The sequence below is a fragment of the Adelges cooleyi genome, unplaced genomic scaffold (assembly GCF_023614345.1).
Source record: "Adelges cooleyi isolate 19-005CV unplaced genomic scaffold, UGA_ACOO_1.1 ACOO_flye_CR_arks_rails_tigmint_CR_PRNA_30, whole genome shotgun sequence".
NCBI classification, from domain to species: domain Eukaryota; kingdom Metazoa; phylum Arthropoda; class Insecta; order Hemiptera; family Adelgidae; genus Adelges; species Adelges cooleyi.
Window position 1 is genome coordinate 6,590,893 of NW_026095971.1, and position 20,988 is coordinate 6,611,880.

At 28.3% G+C, this 20,988-nt stretch overlaps 4 protein-coding genes and 1 non-coding gene across 8 annotated transcripts in view; 2 read left to right on the top strand and 3 right to left on the bottom strand.

The window, feature by feature from the left end:
• The window catches only part of LOC126837878 (CCR4-NOT transcription complex subunit 6-like), a 40,092-nt gene extending 37,153 nt beyond the window's left edge, over positions 1–2,939 (bottom strand). For both annotated transcript variants that reach the window (XM_050571836.1, XM_050571834.1), the window contains exons 1-5: positions 2,786–2,939; positions 2,403–2,470; positions 2,189–2,343; positions 1,944–2,130; positions 1,710–1,885 (exon numbers count right to left, since the gene is read on the bottom strand). In XM_050571836.1, coding sequence (XP_050427793.1) covers positions 1,710–1,885; positions 1,944–2,130; positions 2,189–2,343; positions 2,403–2,452 — 568 coding nt within the window. In that variant the 5' untranslated portion in view covers positions 2,453–2,470; positions 2,786–2,939. The remainder of the gene's footprint in view (positions 1–1,709; positions 1,886–1,943; positions 2,131–2,188; positions 2,344–2,402; positions 2,471–2,785) is intronic.
• Trnal-uag (transfer RNA leucine (anticodon UAG)) lies at positions 1,473–1,552 on the bottom strand. Its single transcript has one exon. It is a non-coding gene; the product is annotated as a tRNA-Leu (tRNA).
• A 143-nt stretch (positions 2,940–3,082) lies between the features above and the next one.
• Positions 3,083–3,863, top strand: LOC126839150 (39S ribosomal protein L14, mitochondrial). The gene is made up of 2 exons (XM_050574231.1): positions 3,083–3,274; positions 3,360–3,863. Exons 1-2 carry the CDS (start codon positions 3,272–3,274, stop codon positions 3,780–3,782), a joined length of 426 nt encoding a protein of 141 aa, XP_050430188.1. The 5' UTR covers positions 3,083–3,271; the 3' UTR covers positions 3,783–3,863.
• A 481-nt stretch (positions 3,864–4,344) lies between these two features.
• LOC126839146 (activating signal cointegrator 1 complex subunit 3) lies at positions 4,345–20,919 on the bottom strand. 3 transcript variants are annotated; one of them, XM_050574225.1, is made up of 34 exons: positions 20,825–20,916; positions 20,463–20,651; positions 19,600–19,700; positions 17,587–17,738; positions 17,255–17,530; positions 16,316–16,450; positions 14,250–14,376; positions 13,584–13,746; positions 13,410–13,522; positions 13,185–13,333; positions 12,249–12,449; positions 11,985–12,177; positions 11,564–11,925; positions 11,122–11,342; positions 10,959–11,064; positions 10,663–10,887; positions 10,426–10,545; positions 10,236–10,350; positions 10,032–10,168; positions 9,789–9,965; positions 9,420–9,648; positions 8,940–9,193; positions 8,494–8,662; positions 8,194–8,414; positions 8,012–8,114; positions 7,378–7,934; positions 7,028–7,168; positions 6,750–6,938; positions 6,006–6,308; positions 5,759–5,949; positions 5,239–5,668; positions 5,054–5,140; positions 4,723–4,978; positions 4,345–4,491 (listed from the first exon to the last, which is right to left on the bottom strand). In XM_050574225.1, the coding sequence occupies exons 2-34, from the start codon at positions 20,636–20,638 to the stop codon at positions 4,388–4,390; spliced, it is 6,483 nt and encodes a 2,160-aa protein (XP_050430182.1). In that variant the 5' UTR covers positions 20,639–20,651; positions 20,825–20,916; the 3' UTR covers positions 4,345–4,387. The 3 variants fall into 3 exon arrangements, with proteins under 3 accessions (XP_050430182.1, XP_050430183.1, XP_050430184.1); XM_050574226.1 differs by having other exon boundaries at positions 20,760–20,846; XM_050574227.1 differs by lacking the exons at positions 4,345–4,491; positions 4,723–4,978; positions 5,054–5,140; positions 5,239–5,668; positions 5,759–5,949 and having other exon boundaries at positions 6,184–6,308; positions 6,841–6,938; positions 20,825–20,919.
• On the top strand, positions 14,715–15,740 carry LOC126839148 (replication stress response regulator SDE2). Its single transcript, XM_050574230.1, has one exon. It carries the CDS (start codon positions 14,934–14,936, stop codon positions 15,651–15,653), a length of 720 nt encoding a protein of 239 aa, XP_050430187.1. The 5' UTR covers positions 14,715–14,933; the 3' UTR covers positions 15,654–15,740.
• Positions 20,920–20,988: the final 69 nt, after the last annotated feature.

The window sequence follows — 20,988 nt, forward strand, 5'->3', positions numbered from 1 at the left end:
TAATCCCACATAAAGTCATAAAAAAATTAATTTTTTCTTAAAAAGTACTTTTATTTTAAAAATTAGGATATTGTTATCTATTATTAATTATACAATAAATTAATAATACAACTAAATGAATAGGTATCAAACATTTTTATCCCTAAAATTTCATACTTCATTTAATAAGTTTTAATTACTTCTTACTTTAGGTCTTTGTTTGTTGATTAAGAAATAAAATAATTTGCTTATTTTAGTTTTTTAATTTTCTTTTTAGTAGACCTAGCAAATATTATATTCTGGTCACCTCCAACATTACTGAAGTCTGGTTTTAGATTTTAAAATTAAATATAACCTAAACAATGTTTTACTGGTTATCTTTAATTATTATGCACATTTTGTTTAACTATTAGCTAAATGTGATCATATACAAAACTTTTTTCATCAATTAAAAAAAGGTTATTTATATATATATATATATATATTCTCTCTCTTATGTTTAACGTCCGTTATTTCCGCCAATCGGGGCTTAGACAGTTTAGATTTGGCATTTTTGGGCTTAGAGCTGACTGCCGACCTAATGCTACCAAACAAGTTGGCCCCAGAGAGAAGTGCAGGTGGCCGTTTTTTCCTCAAGACAGTTGCCCACCCGAAGGAACAAACCGCCAGTGGCTGAGATTCGAACCAGCGACCGTGCGTTGATACACTGCCGCCTTATCTTACTCTGCCATGCGCCTGCACTGTGGGCGCCTTTTATATATATACTAATAATATATATTATTATTACCTATTTTAAATTTTAAATACCATCACAATGTACGAGGTCAAATAGGAGTAATTTGTAGGAATTAGTTGAGCTTTTTTATATATAATCATTAAACTACTAGGAACATCTAATTTGTTTGTAGCAGTATGTTTTCTACATATTTTAATGAGTGATAAAATGACATCTTCTTTAATTATAATATGCCTCATTGATTTGTATTCAAATCATGTCATTGTTTCCAATAAATTTTGTAATGTAAGTAAGACGCATGGAAAAACCAAATATAAAGCAATTGAACGCAACAGCACAATAATATCAAATAATATATATATATCAAAGGTTTCCGAAACGGGAATTCTATTTCTCGACCAGCCGTTTTTTAAAAAAATATTTTACCTTTTTAGAGCGCGAGGGCAGATAAACACGAATACCGTGGACATAATATATTTATTTTATTATATTCCCCGGTAACAAGTAATAGAAATTCATTACCTACAACTAGTTCGGATATAAAACATTTTTTAGTAATACACAGTATATATGAGTTGGAAAAATCAGACTAGACTAGTAGAATTTGCGTGTGAACTGTTGTTTAAAATACATCTGATGCAAGTATACGTTTATAATTATAATTATAACTATAATTTAAACGTTAAAGAAAATAAAAATAGGAATACGATAACACGGAAATATTATCAAAATGTCAAGAAAAAAAGCAAAAATTATATGGCAGCGGTGGGATTCGAACCCACGCCCTTTCGGACTGGTGCCTAAAACCAGCGCCTTAGACCACTCGGCCACGCTACCGTCATGACTGCCGGCATTAAAATGCCGTTATTTAAGTCATTATTTTATGTCATTGTTCCCGATCAATTTTTTTAAAATTGTAAACTAAGCAATTTTGATGCAAATTCTTTACTGTATAGTATATACTATAATTTATATATTTTAAATGAAAACTTACCACGTAAAGAGTTTAACAAAAACATGAGTAATCTATGAGTGCCATTTGGTTCACTGTAAATTTTTGCTAGTTCTTGACATAGAGGATTACCAGCTAGGCCCAAAACTTGTAGTTGAAATAAACGCCCTACCTCATTAGGGAGTGATCTTAACATATTATAGCTCAAATGTAATTCTCTGAAAAAGTAATATTCGATTAATACATCTTTAAATTTTAAGTAGTTTATGTATTTACCTAAGACTTATTAGTTCACCAAGTTCAGCAGGTAAACTACGAAGTTTATTTCCAGATAAGTCAAGATATTGTAAATTTACTAGCATTGATACGTCAGGTGGTAGTCGTGTCAATTGATTATCGTTCAAATAAAGACCGGTCAAGGATGTTAAATGCCATAATGATGGACTAAGATTTTTAACACAACCTATAAGTTCAATAAAAATATTATTAAATAATCCAATAACTCAAATTCAGTAACTCACCAATAATTTCTAAACATTCCCAATGTGTTTCTTTTCCTTGTTTCACTTCTTCTGCAGTTAGCATATGATATTGCCGTAATGGCCTACCATTACTATTATACTGCTCAGTCTTTTCTCGAGCCAATCGCTTTTTATCATTAAGCGACATGTGTGTTCTAAATAATATACAGTTCTAGATAATATACACTGAGGCCAATATAATGTAATTAATTACTTTTTTTTCCGGTCCTTAAATGGAGAACATTCTTCTGTTGACTCGTTCATTTGATCAATTTCAAAAACCTGGAAACATCGCACGTAAGATTATAAATAAAATAATGACAGTAAAACATTTAATTATTCAATTTTTGTAATTCACAATACAAAAAACGTCAATATGGTAGAAATATTCTATACAAAGAAATGCATATTTACAACACTAAGTTATTGAATTAATCACTATCTAAACATTGGTTGTGAAACAACATCTTAATCGTGAAAATATAATGTGCAATAATATCATATAAAAGAATCGATATTAATTCTATTGTTTTGTAATCAAGTATTTTATAAAACAAATTTTAATATAAAATTGTAGTACAAAAAAATTTTAACTACCTATACTTGCACCGTCCCAACGACCAGATTTAGTAATCTTTTATCTTGATAATACGTCGATTTAAAAGACTGGACAATATTCACAAGATCAAGTTCAAAAAATGTACCTACATTTAAGCTGAATTTGACAGAACTCGGACAGCTAAATAAACGAAACGAAAAACAAAACATGATACAAGAATATTATCAGTGTGACCAGTAAAACTCTATACTTATGATATCAAAATTTCGTCGCTCATAAAAACGACCACGGAAACTTCAGTTTTGTACACAGACCCTTATCACTTGCTATCATCATTTAAACATATCATTAAAATATTTATTAAAAAGTTATTTTTATGCAATGCGGTATGCCCGTATTGGCTAAAAAAATTAAAAATTGCCATTTGATGTTGCTAATATTATTTGGCATATTGTATTTAACAAGCCCAAAAGTAAAGTGTGCTCTCTGTGACTCAATAGTTTAAACCGGTGCATTCAATTAAAATGGTGAGTGAATTTTATCATACAGATATTTACAATTCTTATATACTTTTTAAATAAATATTAAAACCACCGAATGCACATTTTTTAGACGACTGTTTATGCTCGAGCTTTTTCCACATCATCTATCAGTAATCACATTATGAAATTGACACGGTTACGTGTAGTTGATAATAGTACAATCGGTAAGCAAGCAATGGCTGAAGGTAAACCTCCCCGGTGTATTCATGTTTATAATAAAAAAGGGATTGGCACAATTGGAGATAAAGTATTAGTGGCAATCAAAGGTGAAAAAGTAAAAGCAATTATAGTGGGCTGTGTTAAAACACAAAAACCAAATATACCTAGATTCGATAGTAACAACATAGTATTGATTGATGACAATGGCACACCATTGGGCACACGAATTAATGTTCCCATTCCAATAATGCTTAGAACGATTTTAAAAGAAAAAACTATTGCTAAAGGAGCTGACTATACAAAATTATTAGCTATTGCCTCTACGTATGTATAATAGTCTTCGATATAAAATTAAAATAGATTTCAAAATATGTATAAGTTTTTGTAGTGTTAAAATAAAAGATTATTTAATGTATTTTGAGTTTTTTGACTATCTGCCCTAAAACTAACATAATACAACAAGGAATTAGTAATTTCTAATTCTTAATACCCTTTCAAGTTGTTTAAGATTACTTACTCATTTTGAACCTCTACCAACACTAGAACTTAGCAAATTTTTCTTCTTATGCTTGGTTGTAATCAGTATTTGTGTCCTAGTCAAAATTTACTGATCTACGGCTCAACATGGAATTGACAGTCCATATTAAATAAGTCTTATGGCAATTTGAATCTGTTCATGTATGAAAATCTAAACTTTTAGAAGTATATTAAAATTTAAAAACTGTCTCAGATTTTGAAATTCACCATAATTAAAACTGATAGAGTAGTTTTCTAATTTTTAATAAGGCCATTATAATATCAATACAAATAAATGCATGTTAATATTTGTTTATATAACTTAAAATTATTTATTAACGAAAATTTACAAAATCATTTGATATAAAATACAAAGCTATGTAATAAGTAATAACAATTGAAAACTTAGTAACATAATAATACTTATGTTACTAATTTTTGGTCAATCACATTAAGTTCAATTTCGTATTGTTGATCCAAACCAAGATAGCAATCGGACATCATATAAAATGTCCAATTAATGTAACCTGCAAAACATTTAATAAAATACAAATATAAAGGATTTTGAATACTGTTCTTAAGACATTTTCTTCAATATTTTTAAACAACTATTTTGACTTCTAATTTTTAAAAATTACTTTCTTTACTTCCCCCTTTTTATTTGAGTTAATGAACACCAATAAAAAATATATCATGTTTTTATGTTTTAAACACACCGAAAAAAAAAGTATAAATAAGTAAATAATATAAATATTTACTTGGGTTTTTGGGCGTACAGAAAGATAATCTACTTGAGGTGTTTCTATAACGATTATTTGCATTTCTTTTTAAAGCAATCAATTCCCATTTTTCAGCTGAACCAAGCACCATAAACCAACCCACATCTTTGGATTTAGAAAATTTTGGTGCGTGTGCTTTTGTTGGGACCAAACGATTCAACATTTTCATTTCAACTAATAAAGTGTATTCACAGTTGGCTATAATTTCCATTCGTTTTCCAGTCTCAACTAGTTTCTACAAAATTGCCCAAATCATATAGTAACATAATTATAAAGAAATAATTGTATTATATAATATATAACTAGGAACCTTTTGAATTTCACTATTGTCAGGCCAGAGTCCTTGTATGTACAATTTAACATTTACAACGGGCATTTCAATTATTGTTTTATAAATCTATATAAAGTACAAATAAATTAATGAATACTATTTTTATACTGAAATAAAATTAAAATAATTTCATATTATGATAATATAGCTTTTAATGTTTTTACTTTGTCAATTTCATCTGGTTCTAATTGGGTTCGCAACATAATTTCTGCAAACTGACTGTAACCTTTAAGAGCAACTTTACACAAATGAGGTAAACAAAGAGATGGCAGTACATGGGATGGTATCAAATGTTTTTCCACACCAGGCAATGTAATTACAGATGGTTCTGTCACCCACCGGGCTTGTATGACCATTTGCATGAGCTGTATCAATTTTAAACATAATACCAAGTAACCAGCTTCTGCACAGATATCAATCATTGCTTGTAATATACGAATAGATTGATCAAGAACTGATTTAAGGTCAGTTATGTAATCTGTACATGGCATTTTTAAATGTGAAAAATGAGCTTGGAGTAAGATTAAAGTTTTTGTATGTGAACATTCAAATGGCCGACCATCAATATCCAATGGACATTGCTTATCTAGTTCACTGTATCAAGAAAGACATATGAAATTATAAAATGTTTAACTAGTTTGTAAGCACATTAATAATAAATTATGTTGTATTTAACTGACTTACGCATTCATTAGATCTTCATTATGTCTAACGGGCAATAGACTGAATTCTTCAGCATCAACTAAAACTTTGATTAAATCCTCCATAGTAAGTTCCCCTTTTAATCTATCATGGAATGTTTTTACAGTTTTGTGCTGTAAATAGTAATAGGATGCTATATGACCTAATGGTGTTGATTTAACACTACGTTGATCCTAAAAAAAAAAAAAAAAAAATTAATGAAGTACCAGAACATATTTTTAAAAATTACCTCATCAATATCTAAACAATAACTTGAATACAATGTTCCAATGCATTGTTCAACCAAGTCTGAAAGAAAGGTATTTATGGAACTTTCTTCTAAACTATGTAGTCCGTAATATTCAGGATTTTTCATTAGCCTTTGAATTAGATACGTCCAAGTCAGATATTCAATAGCATCTTGTTTTGTTTTTATTGTTCCAGCAACTATTTCCGCATTAAAATGATCAGGCAATACATCTAATAATGATGACTCTACTGGGAATGGTTCATACAAAAATTTCTTGTAAAATGTTTTTTTTATATCATGAACCTGAAATAAAATACGAATAATAATTTTTACATATTGGTTTCTTACAATCATCAAGTAATTAATGTTTATGATGAAAGATTTGGTGTAAGAAATAATCTATAAATGGACAAGTTAAAATATTGCACTTTAAAATATTATTAATGTCAACATAATTAATATTATATTTTATTAATTTGCTAAAATTCGTCCTTATTTTGTATAAAGTTTTATTTATTAAGATGGTATATTACTAAAAAAAAAATGAACTCCAACAATTTAAAAATTTTTAACCCTTATTTGCACACATATTTATTCCTTACATAAAAAAATGTATGTAGTGCCGCTTAGTGTGCACTTAAGGGTTAAGTTTCAATATTATCTCTTACACCATTCAACTGTTAAAATAATTTAAAGTTTAATTATTATTAATTATACATATTGTGTACTAGAAAAACTATATACCATTATAAGGGCAATACCCATATTGTCATATTGAGGTCGCCCAGCACGACCCATCATTTGTAATACATCTGTTATGGGCATGTCCACGTACCTTTTTAGTTTACCATCATAAAATTCAGTTCCTTTAACTATTACAAAATGAGCAGGAAAATTAACTCCCCAAGCTAACGTTGAAGTTGCAATAAGAACCTGTAATGGAAATTTTTGATACAATTCTCCAAGAAATAAATTGTTAACTATTTAAAAAAATAAATTATTACTATTTAATATTAACTCACCTGAATATGTTGATTAACAAATAAATCTTCAACGATTTTACGATCTTTATCTTGTAACCCAGCATGATGTAGACCTAGTCCAAATGCAAGACAAAGCTTTAAGTTTGAATCTTTGATATTATCAATAATTTGTTCCATTTCCTAAAATACAAATTTAACTTAATAAAATGTCAGCACAGTGAGGTCTGTAGTCACAGGACTATAGGAATTATATAAGTTATGAAATCATTCTTAAATAAAACAAGTCGCACGGTGATCAGAAACGTAATTTTAGGTGGACAAAATTCAATATTCAGACATTTAAAAAAAAAAAATCCATTACATATTTATAGAAAAAATAATATAATTACATGGTCACTTTTGCGAACCCATTGTTTAGGGTTATCTTCACCACCCAAATATGCAATAAGATCTAGTGCAGTTAATCTAGTTTGTCTTCTTGATGACACAAAGATCATAACAGGTTGAGTTGGAGAGTGTTGACGAATTGCTTGATAAATAGGCTTGTTCATGGTCGCCATTCTTGGACAATAATTTCTTCCTGCGTAACCACTAATATGCACCTCAAGTGGAACTGGCCGTACAGATGGACGGAAATTGTAGAGTCCCATTTCACCAATATGTAGCCATGAGGCTAGATCAGCAGCCGTTGATAATGCAGTTGTTAGGGCAACAATCCGAGTACGTTGACCCGTATGTGTAGATATGAAGTTTATACGAGAAATGATAATTTCTAATACAGGACCTCGGTCTTCACCTAATAAATGAACCTCATCAAGAACAACTAAAGCCACTTGGCGTACATAATTTCGAGTTTGCCAGCTACGCGAAACACCATCCCATTTTTCTGGTGTAGTGACTATCACTGACGAACTAGTAATAGCTCTAATGTCCGGTGTAACATCACCTTAAAGAAATGTACGGTCAAATTAATGTTTAATAATTTAGCCAAGAACTTGGAAATATTATTAATACATAAAATACCTGTTAATTCTACAACAGATTTCTTTAATTTTTCCTCAAGTCTTACTTTCCAGTCAATCATGCGCTCTCGTACAAGTGCTTTTAATGGAGCAATGTACACAACCTAAAGAAGTAATAAAATATGTTGTCAAAATCATTACTGATACACCAATTTTTACACAGTAATTTTTTTTTAAACTTACTTTTGCTTCTGGTTGTTCATTAAAAACTCTAAACATTGCAATTTCTGCAGCTATGGTTTTACCAGATCCAGTAGGTGCCCCTAAAAGTACATTGTTGTCGGTATAATACAAACAGTGAAATATTTGTGTTTGAATTGGATTGAAATGTGTAAATGAATACAAATTTTGATAATTCTCGTTTTTAAGAGCAGCTAATGGTAATGGCTGTAGTTCAAGTAAATCTAAAAAATAATTTAGACTTTAAATAATGCAATATATTATGTTGCAATTTGCATTGAAAAATGTTATAATATTATATACCTGTTACTGATGCGTGACTATGTGGCAATATAAGATGTTGAAAAGTCAAAGGTATAGTGTATGTTGTACCCAACCATCTATCTGAAGTACAATGTAATATGTACTGGGACGGTAGTGGTTCAACTAATGGTATTGTAAAAATTAATTTTTGTGTTTCTTTTTTCAGTACCTGTAACAGTTTATAAAATGTAACAAACAAGTAGTAGAATACTTATAATTTGATGCTTGTACTTAATAAGTTTTCAAACCGAAAAGCACAAAACACCTATAGATTGTGAAGATTATCCCTAGTCATAATTTTTTAACTACTTTTTAAATTTCTTCAAAAAGTATTAATTTTAGTATAAAGTAGGGATTTTAATAGAAACATTGATAGAATACAAATTAAAAGATCCAACTTAATTGTTTATTTTTTATAGTTAGGATGTTAAAAATAATAATTTTACCTGTCTTTTTGAAATTAAAAACTGTTCCCAGTGATAAATTTGGTCAGTTTCTGGATCTTCAATCCATATCCAAAATGCAACAGAAGTTTTTCCGTGAATTCTATCATTCCACTCAAAGTCAGGGTAAAGTTCAAGATTTATCTTTAAAATAGTTCTGGTAATGGGTTGAATGTTTTCAGTAGCTTCCATATATGGCAGTTGCATGGCACATTTTTTCACAGCTACTCCTACATTTTGGTTTCTCAAAATAATACCTGAAATAATAATAAATATATTGTAGTTACTTTACAGATTAAATTGTTATTTCTAAGTAAACAAAAAAGAAAAATTATCCACATGTGCATAAATTATACTTTATTTTATAGATTTCACATGATTACATGACTGTATTCAGTACAGCTATGTAATTATTGTTGAACAATTAACTATTCTTCTGTTGTTGCACTTAAATACTTACAAAAAAAAAAAAATAATAATTACCCAATTCTTTAGAATCCATTTCCCTTATACGATTAAACGTTAGCCTTCTCTGTTCAATTTTATCAATTATTTCCCATGGTAGAATTTCTGAAAACTGCCTAAGTTCAGATTCAAAATCCCATTGTCTCATCTCAAACATTTGACTAACTTCTAATAATTTGGATGTCAACATAGCATTATTACGACGCAATACCATGTCAAATAAGGCTCGTGCAATTCTTGTAGCATTCTAATAAGTATACACTATTTTATTACAAATGTTAAACTATTGAAATTTGTAAATAATTATTTATTTATTTATTAATTAACTAATATTATTTATTTATTACTAAAGGGTTATGACCAGATAAATTAAAGAAAACAACATACTTGTGAAATATAAACAAGATCAGATATTAATGAAAATGCTTTAGCTCTGCCTCGGCCTAAGTAAGTTTGCAACAAGATGTTAACTTTTCCATTCACGTTTACAGCGGATCCAGTGCATTCGACTTGGCAATATTTACGACCTAATGACTCAAGTTCAATTACTTCATCATCTCGAACCTATTATACAATTAAAATATCAATATCTACAATCATAAACACTATTGATACTATTATTTTTTTTACTTGAAGTTGCTCAAACTCTTTAGCACTAGCAATCATATTCAAAATTTCCGATAAATTCATAAACGGTCGCAGTGTTTGATTAAATATTTCAACACTATCATAGCTAATGTAAAAATGACTAGCAGTTCGTCCCATATCTAAAGATTCAAATGAATCGTAAACGATTTAATAAATTGATAGATAGTAGCTTTTAGTTTTATATACCAGTTGATGAGAGATCTCCAGTTCTTTGATTGTAACGTAACATTTGTGCTTTATCCAACAACATTGCAGCATTAATAATGAACTCTTTCCTTTTGTTAACTAACATAGGATCTAACTAACAATACAAATTGAAATGTTGATAACAAATTTTCTTTTGTCAATATTTTAATGAGCATTCTAAAATAATTACTTCAACTTCTTCAAGAGATATGCCATATACATGAGGATTTATACGCATTCTAACAAACAAATAAGTATAGCTTAGCCATAGAACTGCTTCTTCAACATTTGATATTGTTCCTAAAACCACCTAAAAATATAATAACTCATTACTCATTGTATTGCATATAATATATATATATATATATATATATATATATATATATATATATATATATATGTCAATTGTATTTAAATATCCTTATACTTCAGCATTTAAATTGTTAACAAGATGTTGTACAAAGCAACTTTCAATTGGTATCTGATTTGTAAGTAAAGATAAATATTTGTGAAGTTTAGTATGAGGAGTGATGATCATTCCATGTCCAGAAGTATCAAATTGAGGACGACCAGCTCGTCCAAATATTTGCAATACATCAAGCATACCTAAGTCTACAAATGTTCCATGTTTGGAATCATAAAGCTCAGTACCCTTAAAATAATAAATCCTAATAATTAAACATAAATTTATATAGAAATTATTTATTTATTTGTTTTTCATACTTTAATGATAACTGCATGAGCAGGAAGATTCACACCCCAAGCTAATGTTGCTGTACATACTAAAACTTTAATAGCTCCTTCCGCAAAATATTTTTCCACAAGATTTCTATATAAAATGTATATGATGAAATCCCTAGTTGTATAAAATAATAACTGTAAATACCTATCGGATCTCAAAAGACCTGCATGATGAACAGAAAATCCACTGTTCAACAATTCGCTGAGTTCTTTGGAATGGCAACGTTCAAATGCTTTTTTGGCAATCCCTATTCTGTTGGAATCTTGTGGCAAAAAAGCGGTTTGATGATTCTTTTGGGTTGCAAGTTCTCTAAATACGTTAGCTGTCTTGACAGTAGCATTACGAGCATGCACAAACACCATAACCTAAAAAAATAAAAAAATTAGTAAAAATCGATAGATAAATTTTAAAAGTATAAACCTTTCTATTATAATAAATTAAAGATAAACTGTCCTTTACTATACAGCAATAAACACTGATTCCCGTAATAGTTATAATTCATAAGTCGGCAAATTATTATTACTAAGAAATAGTTACAAGAAATGGAATGAATAAGTTCTTTTAGTCAAAAAAAGTTAATACATACTTGATGACCTTTTTGAACCATATCGTAAACTTTTTCATAGCAAACTGAATCCATTTCTTGTTGCAATTTAATAGTTTTACCTCCGCGAACACCAATAAATGTCTGAACTAGAGGCACCGGACGAAAACGGCTATCAAAGTAAAATAATCCTTTATGCAAATTCACCCTTAGAAAACGAGCTACATCTTTGTAGTTTGGTAATGTTGCTGATAATCCGACAATCCGAATCATGCTCTGAGAAGACTCAACTTGTCTTAGTGTTCGAGCTACAAGAGCTTCTAGAACAGGACCTCGGTCGCCATGCAATAAATGCACTTCATCAATAATTAGTAACTTTACTAAACTAGTTAATGCGATATCACCTGTAACCAACATTAAAACTAATATTCAAACTTTCTGTAGAAAACTTAAATTGTTTTACCAGAGCCTTTACGAGTAGCTACATCCCATTTTTCAGGCGTCGTTACTAATATTTGAGTGTTAGTAATTTCTGTTTTAGTTAATGACATATCACCGGTAAATTCACGAACTGCTATGCCTAATGTAGAAAGGCGTTTAGAGAAATTTGCTGTCATTTCAGCAGCTAAAGCTTTCATTGGAGCAACATAAACAATCTTTAAACATAAATATTAAACAATTGTGGTAATTTTCTTTAAATAGTTCAACAAATGTATAAATACTGTACTTTAAATTCATTCTTATTAATTTCGTTATTTCTAATATGTTGTTTAATTTGATGTACTATAGTCAATAGAGCAACATTGGTTTTACCAGCTCCAGTTGGGGCACATACCAGAAGATTTTCATTAGTATTATATGCAGCATCAAATACAACAGATTGTATTCTATTAAGGTTAGTAATACCACTAAAAGTCTTTTGGCCAACCTAAAAAGTTAAATTTAATGACATTATACTCAGTAGTCTATATAATTAAAAAGAAATGAGTAGCCAAAAAATCCACAAGTATTATAAATCTAAATTTATATTTTTAAAAAAATTACGATTCAAAATAATAAACTTGTTTTTTTTAACTAAATGTCATCTAAATTTATAATATCTCTCTTGACACCAGTTTTCTTCTTATACAAAATTATACAATTAATACGCTTAAGAGGACATGGCACCACATGTATTTTGACCGCAAAACTTGTTGTGCGGGGGAAAATATTTTTTGGGTTGTACTAGTAGTAGAAATACAACATTTTTACAGTACACAGAGAAGAACATTACCTGTGTCATGTTTTAATTTTTTTAATAACTTAACACAATCCAAGTTATAATCCTAAAGATGATATTTTTCATTTATTCATTGTTTTCAAAAGTTAGGTAAGTAAGTATTAATATTAAAAATAATAAGAATGCTACGGCACAGATAAAGTTTTCTTCTATGTAATGTGAAAGTGTGGTAGTTTACCTCATAAGTTTGTCCCTTGCAGAGCAGTTTTAATAAAAAAAAAATATTGTAATTTATCCTATAGAGATGACTTTGATAGTCTGACAAATCAATAAAGAATTTTCATTACTATATTAATAAGTATACACTATAGTTTAAGCTGTAAATTAAGATGAGGTGTCCCGTCGTCTTAATAATTATTATAAAGTGGCACAAAACAATTTTACTTCATCTAATGTTGTAATCGCAATAAGATTTTTTCCAACAGTTAATTCTTCTGATAATTTTGTTACTGGTATATAAACCTCTTCGTGTGTTTTGAAGTCAGTTCTTTTAGCTCCCAAAGGGATAGTACATGCTTCTCCATTGATATAACCTAAATAATTAATCCAGAAAATTTAATATAACTATAAATGAACAATACTTACACAAAAAATATAATTTAATCTTACAATTGGACACTTTTAATTCTGTATTCAAATCATAAACATGTGGATATTTTTCAGCCGGTGGTACTTTACGGCTCTTTGGGTCAATATACATTGGAACATTTGGTGCACTAGTACTACAATATAATATGCTTTTTAATACATTTCAATGTTATAATATTAGTTTAATAGTCATACGTCTTAGAGACTATCTTAACAGATTCATCATCAGAATCTGCGTCTTGTTTGCGGTTCAATTTATGCAATGCTTTTTCCTCTTTTCTAATTTCTTTTCTTAACTGTCTATCTTCTTCTGTTTCAATTGTAATCATTTCCATATGTCTAGATCTTTTATCCATTCCTGAATAAAATAGAAGTAGTACATATTATTATGTTAAAATATATTGTAAACTGATACATGTTTAAAATTATAAGATACTTAAATGTTGCTCAAAACACGTTCTAAGTGTAAAATTAAAAATGTTTCACTATTAAAAATTAAAATTAAAACTTATTTAGTTTGGAAAATGTACTATTTTTCATAAACTCTTATACGTTTATGAAAAATAGTGCATTTTGTAAAATAAGTTTGCGTTTGATTTTAATTTTTAAGTACTGAAAATTTTAAATATTATACTTAACACATATTTCCCGAGCACCATTAAATTTTACTCTATCAAGATTTCAGAATTTATGGTATTACAATTCACCAATTATATATTTACACAATTATTATAATTATTTAAAATACATAAATTTTAATTTTATAAATAACCTTCAATTAAGTTTACCAAAACTTCACAGTATAAAAATACAGAATTTTTTTAAATTTTATTTAATAAAACATAATTATTTTATTCATACTTAAATCTTTGGAAATCCCACCCATTTTCTTCTCATTTGTAGGTAAATATTGTTTTATTATATCTTTTCTGTGTTTTAAAAGAGTTTCTATAAGTGTAAGTCTTGTATAGCCGAGCAGGCTAAACAGCTGTAACATAAAATGAAGACATAAAGATTTGTACAAAAAACAAACACAAGTTTCATAATAATAATAATAGTCATTAGTAGTTATAAATATAATAGTTTTATTTTGTATAGCATAGTAAATGTACTTGGTTTAATTTTTAGTTTATTATAAACTGGTAGAATATATATTAAGAATACATACAGTAACAAGGTTTCCTACACTGTTTATTGTTATACGACATGACGTGTGTATAATGTGTATTATACAGATCACCATTTTTTGTTCCGCTTACATTTTTTTTACATTGATAGCCCTATTCAACTGGATCTTATATGCGACCACAGTTATAGATAACCCAATATGCGACCTATGAAGTTGTGATAAGATTGATTAGCCACTGACAAGTGACAATATAGACTCTCTATAGTATCAGTATACACTTGTAGTAAACTAGTAACTAAACTAACGGCATTGAACATTCTTAATTTCTAACTAACTAGATATTTTCATGTTTTTTAGTTAAATTTAATAGTTAATTTATTGTTATTCGTATACAGTGGTTTTTTGGTAAATAAAATATGTTTACAATGGAAGACCTAAAGTTAACTATTACTACTGAAGTATGTACATCCAACATCATAAAATATATTAGTACTAAAACTGGTATGCCACCAACCGACTTTTACTTGCTCTCTAATGGAAAAATATTAAATGGAACTACGATACAATCTGCTACTATCAATATAGTACCACGGTTACTGGGAGGTAAAGGAGGTTTTGGATCTATGTTACGAGCAATTGGTGCTCAAATTGAAAAGACAACAAACCGTGAAGCATGTCGTGACTTAAGTGGGAGACGTTTACGCGATATCAATGAAGAAAAACGAGTGAAAGAGTTTTTAGCAAAAGGTGGCCCATCAACAGAAGATCCTGAAGAGCGTAAAAAACGTAAACTACAACGTTTGTGTCAAGCACCAAAAACTGAATTTAAAGACGAACATTATGAAAAAAAGATGTCTGAAATGACAGAATCTGTATCTGATGCAGTAGAATGTGGTTTCAAAGCTGGCACATCAGAACCTCCTAAAAAGAAGAAGATACGATCTAAAGGATATTTTGATTCTGATTTGGACACAGATAGTAGCGACAACTCAGATGAAGAAAAAAATGATAGTGTTAAAAATAAATCATCAAATGAAGAATCTTTAGACACAGACAAAACTAATAAACGAAAAACTTCTGAATTGGAAGAAGACACATCTATTTTAATTAAAAAAGTAAAATCTAGTAATAATTAAATTTATAGAAAAGTACTTGTACATTTTTTTACCTATAACTTTATAACTCAGTATTTTGACAGATGTTAAATAAATAAGAATTTTGATTGTAATTTTTAAAAATAAATTTCTTATTTAAAAAAATTGTTTTTAAAGATTTCTCATTTAATATAGGTAGTTCACCATCTAGATTCTAGACCTTAATTACTGGATATGGATTCTGATGCAAGTATCAAATGGCCATTTCGTCAGATCACATATTTTAAAAACATAAGTTATTTAAATTTCACATAGAAAAAATATAACTTTAACATATTCACCGAAGTAAGAGTAGTTCTGCTTTGTGTTATGTTGTGCCATTTGGCAGAATTTTTAGTTTGCACTATTTAGATTTCTGCCATACCTAGAGGGGGATGGCAGTTTTTCCTAAACAGGTGGCCCTGCCCAGAGAATTTGGCGACCCTTGACAGCACTGCCAAAGCAGCAGTGTTCTTTTTATTAATTATATTTTTAGGAGACTGAGTGCACCGTTCTAATATAATTATTAAAAAAACAATAACTTACTGTATACAATATACAGAAATACTAGTTATGATGGTAAAGTGGCTTCCTAAGTGGCTGGATAAGAAATTGTCTAATAAAAAAAACCAGACTAATAATAGTTACTCCAGTAGTATACATACTTCATCCTGAAGCTCAGTATCAGATTTTTGTGATGAAAGGGCTTCAGTAATGCTATTATAGTAATCTTCATCAGACACACCTAAGTTTATAACTGATGTTTTTGAAATTTGACTTATTAACCATGTTTTATCAAACTAAAACAAATAATAAATATATTTAATCATCAATTTACGATAATTATATCTGCAGTCCCGGGGAAAAACTAGAAGTAGATTTTTTGTGATATAAATATAATAAATATATTTTAAACAACTATTTACTTTTATACTTACCTGCTTTTAAGCAGTATGTAGTTCAACAAGATGCCCCGGGCAATAGACTTATCTAAATTTCACAAAAATCGACTTGTCTAGTTATTCTCCGGGACCGCAGATATATGTGTATATATATTGAATAGGGCCCAGAAGTTCATGCATTTGCATAATATTTAAATGGTCCAAAAAATAGCTTTATAAGCTACAAATTTGAGTTACATTTTAAAGGAGTCAAAATAAAAAAATTGTTTTTCATATTCAAGGTTTCTTCATATTTACTCAAATTTTTTAATACTTACATCAATATTTGCAACATATTTTACATATTTTTTTTAATTGTGTTTATCTAAAAGTACTGATTAAAATACTGTCCGCATAAGACAATTTTTTTTTTATTAAAATTAAAAAAAAATAGCAAAAAGTAGTCATTTTATTTATATAATTTATTTGCAACTAAATATTATAAATTTAAATACTTTTTTTTATAAAAAACCTTTTTTTATTTAAACTATAGTTACAATTATTAGTCTCAATGTAGAAAACTAAAAATAAAATTTTAAATAATGTTTAGTGTATATTTTAAGGTTTATTATTGCAAATATAGGCCATTTGTAGGGTAAAACGCATATTTTGGTTGTTTTAAGAGCATAAACCTCCGGGCCCTAATAATGAGATATACATTACATTTGTTGCACTAATATGTTTCTTTTCTTCTCCATTATATCGCATGGAAAATGAATTTAAAACACTCTTTAACCCTACATTAGGTGTAGGTAATTTTCCAAAATCAGGAGGTACCCATTTTGATCTTGATTTATAAAATGAATGATCAAGTGATATGTTCTGTTCATTGGTTTTTTTTTCTATTTCCCTATTTTTATTTGTATCTATTTTTTCCCATAAATTTTTGATCTTTTGAATATTATCTTCTTGTAGTAAATTTTCTATCTCTTTTACCAACTGCAATTGAATAGAAAAAATTAGAAATACATCTAGTAAAAAAAAATATTTGTTACCTTAAATATTTGATCAGCGTTTTGATTTGACACTTTTCCAAACATACTTCTAAGCTCTAAAATATGTTTCATTAACAATCCAGATACACCAATTAACAACTTGAAAAAAAATAATACCGCTGAACTTAATATTTCAGGTTGTTCGTCTTTTGCTAGAATTAATATCACCATGCATTAGAAATTAAATTTAGTATTTACATTAATAAGATATAGTAGATCATATTTTATAATATTTTGTTCTCAACAAGACGTTATACTGGTTATTTTTTATTGTAAAAACCCGACTACACAGAATGATTATTACATGCGCCATGATGGTTTTAGCCCAAAAACACTTAATATGAAATTGAAAGATAATGGTATTTAAAAAGAAATATTCTATTAAATTGACAAAATGTTTATTTTTTAGCCTAATATTTACTATTGAAAAAAGGCATTTTTTTAATAGTCATAACCTTTTTTCTAGGATAAATATCTTTAAAAGCGAAAATGATATTCTCTGCAAAAAGTTATTCTATTTGGTTTTATATTAGATGTATTATTTTAATCCATCGAGGAGTGAGTAAAAAGCATTCTAACTAATCATATTCTTATGCTAGAAATTTGACTGTATAAAGTAGTCCTCTTACGACATCTGAAAGACAAAATTTATTGAATATAATTTAAAAATGATTACGTTAAAATGAAAACACCAATGCTATTACAATTTAACCTGACAATAATTTTACACAATATTAATTTATTAAAACAAAATATTTTTGTCAAATACCGCTTATGCTTTTTCCTCTTAATCAATAGATCTACATTAAGTCTCAATTTGTTCCAGGGCCGTATTTAGGATATATTATCCCTTAGGCTAGCCTATGATGTGGGCCCGGGGCCTTACCATGGGCACAGGAATATAATATTTAATACATTGGTGGCCGGTTGCCTCTTTTTTTTGCACACCCTTTCCATCCAGGGGCGGTTCTAAAAATAAATTTCTTAAATAAAAAATAAAAAATTATTAATAAAAATATAAATAGTTCATAATCAAAAAGGTTAGAAGTAAAAAACAGAAATAGGTGAAAAAGTATGCAAAAGATATAGTGTGATTTTTTTTATCATGGGCCACTCAATATTTCATAGGGTTTCATAAGAAATTGAATTTTTTTTTCATGTTGTTTTTATACAATGTTATCTCAATTTTCATAATATTTTTTGTTTTTATCCCCCCCCACCCAACTTTGTTTTTCGATAGCAACTTTTGAAACTTAAATTACAACTTGTATATTTCATCAACGTTTTGAATTAATAATAATGAACTAAAAATGTTGACTGGTTATTAACCAGTTTAAAAGTTAGGATAGCAAGGGAAGTGCGGTTGCAAAATGCGCGCAGATAAAAATAATACTACACTCTACTATTCCTCCTGCTCTAAACTTGAAACTTCAATAACTTTAAAAATAGTGTTGCTATGTGGTAATAATAACTATACAACATCAATGGTATTATTATTGTCAACTTATATTGATTAAGAAAACTATTAAAGTTCATAAAAAATTCTCAAAACATAATTTTGTATAGCATAGAGCACAAATATTTTAATTTATACTAAAAAAATAGTTTTTAGTGCGGGCCCTTCTGTGGTGCGGGCCCCTAGGCTGTAGCCTATGAAGCTTGCGCTTAAATACGGCCCTGATTTGTTTTTATAATATATCATAGAATGATATATTATGTAGAAGCATGATAGTGTTTTTATTTTTTAGACTTGAACATAAAATACAAATTTATCACATAAATTATAAGTGTAAATCGTAAATTTATAAGACAATAGGAAGAAGGAAGTTGTGACATTATCTCACACTTAGCATGACAATCACGCAAAGTTTTTTCATTGACGCTCAGCCTAAAATCATTATCATGTTAAAATGAATGTATGAACTTAAGAAATTTAAAACAGTGTTAACAAACTTTTTAATAACTATAACTTAATACATTTTTGCTAACTATGAAATGATGAATAATACTTACAAAGCTCTTTAGCTATTTCATATAATGTCTTAAGGTTTTTTGAAATAATATTATTCTTAGATTCATTTATAACAGAACAAATTTCTGAATATGAAAGAGTTCTGTAAAAATTAATAAATATTTATAGTCAACACAGCAAATATATATCACAAATATTACGATATTTATAAACATTTATTTAAATACAAATATAACATAATTATTAATAGATTTATCACTAATAAAACAAATGTATAGTATTCTTTAAATAATTAATAGTATTTAACTGTTATATTGTAACAATTCAAATCATTAAAGAACACCAAATTGTATTTTTAGTATAATAGACAATAGTAATATTAATTGTCTATATTATTACTAGACACCCGATAATGAATAATTGTTTATTGGATCTATCTATTATACTTTATAGTAGCACCCACTTGTAAAAGACTTTATAGTTTGAAACTTGGAACCAATAGTTTTTACTAGTTGCTGAACTCTGCTGGTACAATTACTAGTTTTAATATTATTATAAATAAGAAGTAGTGTCACAACGTTCTAAAGAGTCTGAGATAAACATTTTTTTGCACTCTAGAATATATATATACTGCAACAATTGCACTGGGGTAGTGGCTATTCCCAAGTTAGCTATACCGTTATAAATGATTATACATAAAAATACTTATTTGCCCTTCTCATGAAATCTTCCGTATTGTTCACCTGACTGTTTTAGCAACATGTGTAAAGTACTACAATGGTGTACATAAGTGTCAACTATTAAACTATATTATGTTCGATAATAATTTACAGTATTTTTTGGCATAAAAAATTGAATTAAATATAATGAACAATAATACAATTTTAACAAGATATCAAATTACTTTTGCAACTGCTTTTCTTCTTCAGTTATCCGTTCTTTAATAACATCTAAATTATAATTCCACGTATTTATTGGATCCATATCATCTATTGATCCAATAGAGTATGTCAAAAGAGCCCTTGTGAACCTGGGCAACTGCCCAATGTGTAAGGGCAATTTGTCTTTTTCTCTAGCCATTTCTTAAATAGAACTAAAAAAAAAAATGTTCTGATTATAACTTATTTTTTATCTACCATTGCTTAGACAGTTTTTAGTCTAGCAAACATTGGTACTGTAATAATTAATATATTTAACTAACATATTATGATTGAAACAAATAATAAGTAACATGCAAATATATAATTATATTTAAAAATTGCTTACTGTTGTCTGTTATCACTTTTCACGTGACAGTACTTATTTACCACATTATTATCTATAATCATGGTCTATACATATTAAGGTATCATTGCATTGGTGACGGTTATTCTAGACTTTGGTTTATACCATTATCAGCATGACGATTAACGATAACATGTTATCAATGT